General features: G+C 62.7%; 1 protein-coding gene across 1 annotated transcript; it reads left to right on the top strand.

The window, feature by feature from the left end:
- Positions 1-200: 200 nt before the first annotated feature.
- BARHL1 (BarH like homeobox 1) lies at positions 201-7,733 on the top strand. The gene is made up of 3 exons (XM_036329263.1): positions 201-666; positions 4,659-4,881; positions 6,992-7,733. Exons 1-3 carry the CDS (start codon positions 201-203, stop codon positions 7,281-7,283), a joined length of 981 nt encoding a protein of 326 aa, XP_036185156.1. The 3' UTR covers positions 7,284-7,733.
- The last annotated feature ends 1,082 nt before the right edge of the window (positions 7,734-8,815 follow it).

Genomic DNA, 8,815 nt, shown 5'->3' with positions numbered 1-8,815 from the left:
CTGAGCCCTTTTGGATCTAATGCGCAGAGGAGGCTGGCCCAGCGCTCCTGGGCTCCCCCAAGGCTGAACTCCATCCAAGGTGCCCACAGGCTCCCTGCCCGCCTTCCCCATGCCAGCCCGCAGCTAGGGGCAAGGACAGCGGTCGGCTGGGGCTGGGGGTGGGTGGGGAGCTTCCGGAGAGGACAGGCCGAAGCTTGGCTATGGAAGGCTCCAATGGCTTTGGGATCGACTCCATCCTCTCCCACCGGGCGGGCAGCCCCGCCCTTCCCAAGGGGGACCCCCTGCTTGGGGACTGCCGCTCACCCCTGGAACTGAGTCCTCGCTCAGAGAGCAGCAGTGACTGCTCCTCACCAGCCTCACCAGCAAGGGACTGTCTGGAGACGGGCGCCCCGCGGCCTGGCGGGGCACAGGGCCCAGGTTTGGACTCCCACCTGCAGGCCGGACAGCTCTCAGCCCCAGCCCAGTCACGTACAGTGACCTCCTCCTTTTTGATCAGGGACATCCTTGCCGACTGCAAACCACTGGCCGCCTGTGCGCCCTATTCTAGTAGCGGGCCGCCTGCCGCCCCTGAGCCCGGGGGCCGCCTCGCACCCAAGGCCGGTGAGGACTTTAGAGACAAGCTGGACAAAAGTGGCAGCAATGCCTCGTCAGACTCCGAGTATAAAGGTAAGAAAGCGGGAGGTGGAAGCGTGTGTGTGTGTGTGGGGGGGGGGGGGGTGCTGTGCTTCTAAAAGTCTAAAAGCCGGCAGTGAAACTTGCATGCACACAGGAGGGGACACGCAGAAGCCGGCCCGAGCTCCCCCAGGGCCCGAACCTTCCCGCCTGCCCGTGGCTATGCCTTTGAGCAACAAAGAGTCGGGTGGAGACAGCGGGGAGAGGGATACTGTGCGCCCCAGGAGAGACCCCCCAAAATGCACAGAGCAAACTTTCCAAACTTCCGCTGGGTCTGCCCTTCCAGCGGGGCTGGGGGGCAGGAGCAGGCGCCCATCTGGCCAGAGGCTGAGAAAATACTGCAAAACAACCAGACCCCTAGGGCTCAGCTGGAACGCCCTCCTTATAGGAGTGAAAACCTAGCGGAAGCCAGCCGAGAACAGTCAGAATTCTCCACCCTTTCATCTGGATTTCCGAGGGGGAGAGAAACCGGGCTTTGCCTCCCCTTGGGCCCAGCGTACTCTGGGCCCCACGAATTATGCAAAAGGAACGCTCACTTCAAAGCAGCAGCAGCAGGCGGGGCTGCGAGGCTGGCTGGGAGCAGGCTTGGAGGTCTGGTCCAGGGGGGAACCCTGGTGCACCCACCCAGCGGTTCTCGCTGAATTTGATTTTTAAGAGAATTGAGCCATTTCTGGTTGTGTGGGACCCAGGGCTTCCCGAGTGACCAGCTCCCCGTCCCCTTCCCTGGGGGTCACCGGCCCTTCACCTGCCTCTCACCTCTGTGAACCTTTCCTTGTTGTTCCCTTTCATCCCGTCTTAACCAGGGAGCCGAGATCAAGAGTAAGAGGACAGGGAAGGGAGGGAAAAAGGAAGGAAGAAAGGGAAGCATAAAAGGAGCGCCCTAATTTTATTCTCGCCGCCCGCCCGGGGCCACGGCCTGGACTCAGCTCTTTGAGAGGCCAGTGGTCAGAGTTCTTTCCCCGCAAGAAGCGGGAGGCAGGCGGGGAAGGAGTGTCAGGGCTTCGGGGCAGAGCCCGTGTCCCCCACAGCAGAAACCCGGGGCCGGCCGAGGCCCTTCTGAGCCCTATCAGCTCAGAATTCATCCCGAACGCTTTTCATCAGATAGCACTTCCCTACGAGGGCATCTGCTGTCATCGCGGGCCCTGCACCTCCCAGCGCCTATTTGTACGCAGTCTTCACAAAAATGCGGAACGGCTCGCAACACTCTCCTTCCAGCCAAGAATTCGTTTGTGGACATGCCCTGACCTCAAACCCACACCCGTGTGGGGCCCCACACCCCATCTCGCTGTCCTCGGCTTCCCCACGCACCGCCCGGCCGCCTGCAGCCCAGCCGTGCTGAGGAAACGAGAAAACGGGCAGGCGGAGCGCACCCACGGGGAGTCCGGAGGCACGGGGCCCAGAAACCCCTGCTTCACCCCGGGGGCTGTTTCCTGAGGCAAAGGAAACCCGCCCCAGAGAAAGACAGGTGCAGGGGAAGGCAGAGAAGCGACAGGAACGTCTACTTATAGCAATGTTTTGTGGTTCGTAATTCTCAACAGCACCCAGCTTTGTGGTTAGAGTGAGGGGCAAGAATCGCCAACGTCGCCTGCTGCCAACGGTGGTGCCAGGCTGGGAGAACCTGGCTCTTGTCTCCTTTAATTTGGGATTTCAAGGAGAGGTTTAGTTTAAGATCATGGGAATATCAATGTCCTCCTCCTGTCAGAGAAGATATCCCAGCGGGGAGCGGGGAGCGGGGAGGGCGGGCTGTCCATGCATCACTCAAATAGGCCGGAGAGGAGGGTGGAAGGTCTTCCCACCCCACCCCGAGGCGGTGCGCCTTTGCGTCTACAAAGCCCGGGGTCAGAGGGCGTGGGGACACTCGCCGCCGAGCTGAGCCCGCGAGTGGCGGAGGCTACTTTTTCAGGCGAGCTGGGAAGGCTGGCGGGAAGACAGACACAGGAGCCAGCCCGGGCGGGCCCCCTCCGACCCACCTCCCCTGCGGCGTCATTTTCTCCACGGAGGCCCTGGAGGGGCGGTCAGGCCACCTGAGTTGCTGCTTCAAAGGCTCCTAAGATAACGAAAGTCGAAAGTGTTGTTTGAAAGGAGCTACAGCCGGGCTTTCATGGAAGGTCTGCCGTGACCCTAGCTGCTGGAGCCAACGTCTGTCCGTCTGTCTGCCAAGAAGCCAAGCGGCGAGCGGGCACTCTGCTCCAAACCCCCCGGCGGGGGTGTCTCAAACTCAGGGGCGTTGAGGTGTGGCCTCCAGGCTGGGATCAGAGGCCCCAGGGGCGAGCTGGTTCTGGGCGGCACCGAGGCTGCCTCCAAAGGCTCCCGCCCGCCTGCCTGTGCCGGGAGGGATTAGAGAAAAGCCGGATCTTCCCGACAACGCAGCGCAACCCTCCACCCCCAGCTCAGCCCTCAGCCCCCAGAAGTGGGGTTTTTCACAAATAGTCAGGCAGGCAATTAGGTCAAAAAGCAAGGTTTCCACGGGATCAAGTTGGAGTTCGGATCATTGTTTTCTTGCACTTTATTAAACTTTACCTGCGAGCATGGACGGAAATCAGCTCCCAACACCCGGAGGAGGCGGCCAGTCCCTGCGCGGCCGAGCGGGGAGGGCAGGGACGGCTGGTTGGGCTGGGAGGAGGCGTTTTCTCCCCAGAGGTGCTCTCCCTGCCAGCCGCCTCGGTGCACACGGCGCCCGCACCCTCCCGGCTGCAAAGCAAGGCCTTTCCGGTTGAAATGTCTCCCTCCCTAGTGGCTCAATTAACCGGATTATTGTTTCCTACAGAGAGGAATCAACTCGCATTCAGCTGAACCTTGTCACTGCTAACGCCAGGCACAATGAAATTCACCATAAAGGAAAGCGCAGAGAGAATAAGAGTGGGGGAGCCCCAGCCGGGCCCCCAATTGGGGGACGTGGTCTCTTTGGTTAGACCAGTGGTCGGCAAACTCATTAGTCAACAGAGCCAAATATCAACAGTACAACGATTGGAATTTCTTTTGAGAGCCAAATATTTTAAACTTAAACTATATAGGTAGGTACATTGTTCTTAACTTCATTAGGGTACTCCTAAGGCTTAGGAAGAGCCACACTCAAGGGGCCAAAGAGCAGCATGTGGCTCTCGAACCGCAGTTTGCGGACCACTGGGTTATGCCCTCGCTTTAGGGGGAGAAGGAGGGAGACCGAGTTTGTTTGAGGCAGTGTGCGCTTCAGTGCGGTCAACCCCCATCGGAAGTCGAAAGTGTTGTTTGGGAAAAATAAACCATCTTGTCGGTCCGGTCCTGGGGCCTCAGGCGTGGGGACTCTGCTGGGGCGCCCCCTCCGAGGGGCTGAAACACCCCGGCAATGCAGAGCTGGTTGGGAGCCACAGTGGGCGTAGCGTTGACAAGGGAACAGACTCGGCACAAACCCGCCGCTTACTTTTCCAAGTGCCTTGGCTCGGAGATCGCGCTGCGACGCACCCTGGAGCTCAGGCTCGGGCACTGGGTGCTGTTGCAGTTTAAGAACCGGCAGGACCAGCATTACAGATTCGCATCCACAGAGGGGCCAGGCGAGATGCGGGTACAATTTATCTTCAGGACCACGATTCGCTCCGGGGTGCACAGCTTTTTGTCCCTCCAAGCGGGTTTTTCTCCCCAGACTCCAGCCCTCAGCTCCCTCCATTTCTGGCCCATTTGCAGCCAGAGAACCCGGGCACAGTTGCGGAGCCCAGACCCGCACCCCTGAGCGCGGACTCGCGCAGCCCACGGGTGGGCGCGTACCCCTGGGTCCCCTCCCCCGGCATCCAGCCAGTCGCTGGGTTTATCCCTCGGGGAGTGCAGGGAAAGTGGGTTGCCTTCTCTCGGCTTTGGGTCAGTCCTCCATCCGGGCCGTGGTCCCAGTTCCCAGTGGCTTTGCCGCAGCCGGGGCCACTGCTGTCCCGGAGCCACGGTTACCCGGGTTACCTGACCTGCAGGAGCAGGGCGGGAGGGCGAGGCTGGGCCCTGACGCGCCCCTGTCTCCGCAGTGAAGGAGGAGGGCGACCGGGAGATCTCCAGCTCGAGGGACAGCCCCCCGGTGCGCCTGAAAAAGCCGCGCAAGGCGCGCACCGCCTTCACCGACCATCAGCTGGCGCAGCTGGAGCGCAGCTTTGAGCGGCAGAAGTACCTGAGCGTGCAGGACCGCATGGAGCTCGCCGCCTCGCTCAACCTCACCGACACGCAGGTCAAGACTTGGTACCAGAACCGCAGGTGAGGCCCGGCTGTGGGGGGTGGGGCGCCGGGGAGGGGGAGGAGGACAGAAGGGGCTCCCTCGCCTTTCCTATCCGCCCCTCCAGGGAGCATGTCCAAGGCCTGACCGCTAAGGAGGGCCCTGAGCTTTCCCCATTCTGTAAACGTGGGAACCTGGGACCCCGGGAGAGAAGGCCTTGCCCAGAGTCCACGCGAGTCACAGAGACAGGCATGAACTCGGCCTCCAGCGCCCAGGCATCCGCTCCAGGGCGGGTGGACAGACAGGCCATGGGCCACAGGAGGTCCAGGGCCTGCCCCATCCCAGCCAGGTCCCACCTCCCCACCTGGACCAGCCGAGCTCCAGTCTTAGGGCCACTGAGTCCTCCCAGTGGGAGCATCAGGCCAGAGTGGGGTGGTGGCCTGTGTCCAGAATATTTTTCGGGGAGGACAAGTAGGCAGACCCCTGGGGATGGGTGGGGATGGAGATGGTGGGGAGGTAGGGGGGCAGGAGAAGTAGCCCAACACAGCAGCTGCTGAGGGCTCTGGGTTCGACCCAGCCTCTCTGGCCTCCTCAGTCTCTCTTGTACTGAAACGGAGCAGGGAAGGGCCCGCCGCAGCTCCTCTGGGGACTGGGAAACTGGTGTTTTCTAATCTCTCTCCCTCACACATTCAGAGACAAAGATACATATATATAAACACACACGCACATACACACACTCAACCCATAATCACACAGACACACACACATAACTCACTGTCACACAGAACACTCACACGAAAGGCACACAGACACACACCCACCACATAACTCACAGTCACAGGCACACACACATACACCACATAATTCACAGTCACACAGAACACTCACACGCAAGGCACACAGACACACACACACCACATAACTCACAGTCACAGGCACACACACACACATACACCACATAATTCACAGTCACACAGAACACTGACACGCAAGGCACACAGACACACACACACCACATAACTCACAGTCACAGGCACACACACACACACACCCCACATAACTCACTGTCACACAGAACTCACACGCAAGGCACACAGACACACACACCACATAACTCACAGTCACAGGCACACACACACACACACCCCACATAACTCACTGTCACACAGAACTCACACGCAAGGCACACAGACACACACACACCACATAACTCACAGTCACAGGCACACACAGACACACACACCACATAACTCACCGTCACTCCCACACTCAGCAGAGGCCAGAACGGTGCTCTCCATAAACAAGCCTCAGAACGCGTCGCCCATTAATAATAAATACCGATTACTGCTCCGGGCATCAATAATTAAGGCCCGTTACAGTAATTACACAATGATGATGATGATGAATAATTCAGGGAGGGGAGCGGGTCCGTGTGGCGGAGCCAGCCTCAGTGGGACCTCAGGAGCTGGCCCAGCTCGGGCCCAGGGACACGCAGGGGTCCGTGCCTCAACCCCCTTACCGTCCCCAACGCCGCACACGCTCTTCCAGTGGCCTCCGGACTTCAGCGCCCGGCAGGCTACAGGCTACAGGCTACAGGCTACAGGCTACAGGCTACAGGCTACAGGCTACAGGCTGGCCCCAGGCCTCAGACCTGGTGACGGGAGAGGGTGCGCGACGCTGGTGCGCCTTCTGCAGAAGCGCGCTAACCGGTACCGAGGCGGTGCAGCCTCACCCCACAGGTGGTAGCAAACAGACCCGGCCGCCCTCTCTGCAGGGCCACCTTGCCTCCCAGGGGGCGGATACACCGGGGAAGTTCCAGCGACAGCTCTGCGGCCGGTGTGCCTCCCCAGAGCAGAGTGTGCGAGGTTAGAGGCCGGCGGTGGGCTCTACCACCTGGGAGACCATCTGGAGAGAGGGCCCGTGCCTCAGTTTTCTTATCTGCAAATGGGGAGGAGTGGCCATGGAAGGCCGGCGGCAGTTTGAAGGAGCGAATGCGTGTAACACGGGCAAGCGGTGCCTGGCGCCCCTGATTAACCAACACCTTAGTGGGTGTCCGGGGCCTCCTGCAGGGCCATGGGCTCAGCACCCCGAGGGGCGGGGTGCCCGGGGCCGCAGCCCTGACCCCACCCTGGCTTTTATTTCGGTCCCCAGGACTAAATGGAAGCGACAGACGGCCGTGGGGCTGGAGCTGCTGGCGGAGGCGGGCAACTACTCGGCGCTCCAGCGGATGTTCCCGTCGCCTTATTTCTACCCGCAGAGTCTCGTCTCCAACCTGGACCCCGGCGCCGCGCTGTACCTGTACCGCGGGCCGAGCGCGCCGCCGCCCGCCCTGCAGCGGCCTCTGGTGCCCCGCATCCTCCTCCACGGACTCCAGGGCGCCGGCGAGCCCCCGCCGCTGCCCCCGCTGGCCGGCGTGCTGCCCCGCGCCGCGCAGCCCCGATGAGGCCGCCCGCCTCCGGGGCCCCTGTTGGGCTCTCCGGCCGCGCGTTCCCCGAAGGGCAGATGCCAAGTCTCCTGCAGCCCGGACCCCGACCCCGGACCAGGCCTCCCTAGCCTCCCTCGGCGTCCTCCCTCTCGGCCAGTCCACCGGGAGCCACTTCCACCCGCGGATGTACATACATTGCACCCCCTGCCGGCGCCCAGGCCACCCCCTTGTCCCTCCCAGAAGCAGCCTGGCGCCCCGGGCTGCACTCCCCCGTCCCCACGCGCCCGCTGTGCACCGAGCCCTTCCCTGCGCCCCTGCCGCGGAGGGGGGCGCGCAGCGCTGTACATACGGTGTGCAAAGTGTATATGAGGTTATTTATTCGTGACCATGAGCCGTGACCGTGTCCGTGAGTCAGTGAGCCTGTGGCCGGTGCGCTGCCCCCCAGGCGGGGCAGGAAGCGGCCGGGGGCTTCCCACCACCGCCGCCAGCCCCCTCCAGCCTCGGTCCCAGCAGCCAGGCCCTCGGGTTCTCTCTCGATTTTTTAATGTCGAAATAAACTTCTTACAAATGACCGGGCGCCTGTGCGCGCGCAGCGCTTCTTAACCACCCTGTTCCCCTCCGGGGACTCGGCCTCCCCCCGTCCTCGCGAGGAGCCTCAGGCCCCTCCTTCCCTTCCCGGGCGGCGCTGCGCCGGGCAGGGGTCTTCCTCCCTCTCCAGTGCGGCGAGCTCGCTGCCCCCCCCCCCTCCATCTGGTTCCCGGCCGCCCCCAGCCTGTCCCCGGGGCGGGGTGGGGGGTCAGGGCCGGGCGCTCGCTGCGGCCGAGCTGGGGCCGCGGTGCCCTCGCTGAGCCGGCTCATCTGGCCGCAACAAGGGCGCCGGCAGCTGGTGACCGGCCGCCGGGCGCGGGGCCGACAGATGGGCTCCGAGGCGACTCCCCTCTCAGCCCCTCCGCCCCGCGCCCGGGCGACGTTGGGGCTCCGGCCGCTCGCGGGCGCCCAGGTGGCTCCGGTCCCGCGAGGGTAGGACCCCAGGAACTTTCACTGGGAACCGGACGCCCCAGCGGGTACCCCACTTCCGCCTCTCCCTCCACCCTAGTAAGTGGGGGATGAGCCGCAGAGAGGACCTGGGGGAAGGGGCTTCGATCTCAGCCAGACTCCAGGCCTCCAGTTCAGGGTGAAAGGGCCGAGGCCACCTCCTGGGGCCGTTCCCTCTCCAGGGAGGGGGGAGGCGGCGCGGGTGCCCCGCTCCCACCTGCAGCTCACGCGCCCAGGACCGGAGACACGCCCAGGGATGGGAGGTTTGGGGGCTCAACAGCCTGAGCCCCTTCACTTGGTGGCATGGTCGCGCCCGGAGGACTGCCTGGTGGTGGAGAGCTGGGGGCAGCTTAACCTCCACCCGCACTGCCCTGCTGCATTGACTCCCTACCCCCACCCCCTACACCCTCACACCCGCATTCCCTTTTGGGGGCCGGTGAGGGTATTATTCTAATTTTGCAAAATGCACAGCAGCTAATTAAGTCAAGGAGCCCTGGCTTTGGGGTTCTTTTGCA

Source organism: Myotis myotis, unplaced genomic scaffold (assembly GCF_014108235.1).
Source record: "Myotis myotis isolate mMyoMyo1 unplaced genomic scaffold, mMyoMyo1.p scaffold_m19_p_12, whole genome shotgun sequence".
Taxonomy (NCBI): Eukaryota; Metazoa; Chordata; class Mammalia; order Chiroptera; family Vespertilionidae; genus Myotis; species Myotis myotis.
The sequence above is the reverse complement of the archived record's forward strand: the minus strand, read 5'-3'. Positions and strand labels throughout refer to the sequence as shown.

Coding starts and splice junctions, on each gene's coding strand:
- BARHL1 (XM_036329263.1), top strand. CDS start 201: ATGGAAGGCTCCAATGGCTTTGGGATCGACTCCATCCTCTCCCACCGG. Junction 667..4,658: donor GTCAGACTCCGAGTATAAAG/GTAAGAAAGCGG, acceptor CTGTCTCCGCAG/TGAAGGAGGAGGGCGACCGG. Junction 4,882..6,991: donor ACTTGGTACCAGAACCGCAG/GTGAGGCCCGGC, acceptor TTCGGTCCCCAG/GACTAAATGGAAGCGACAGA.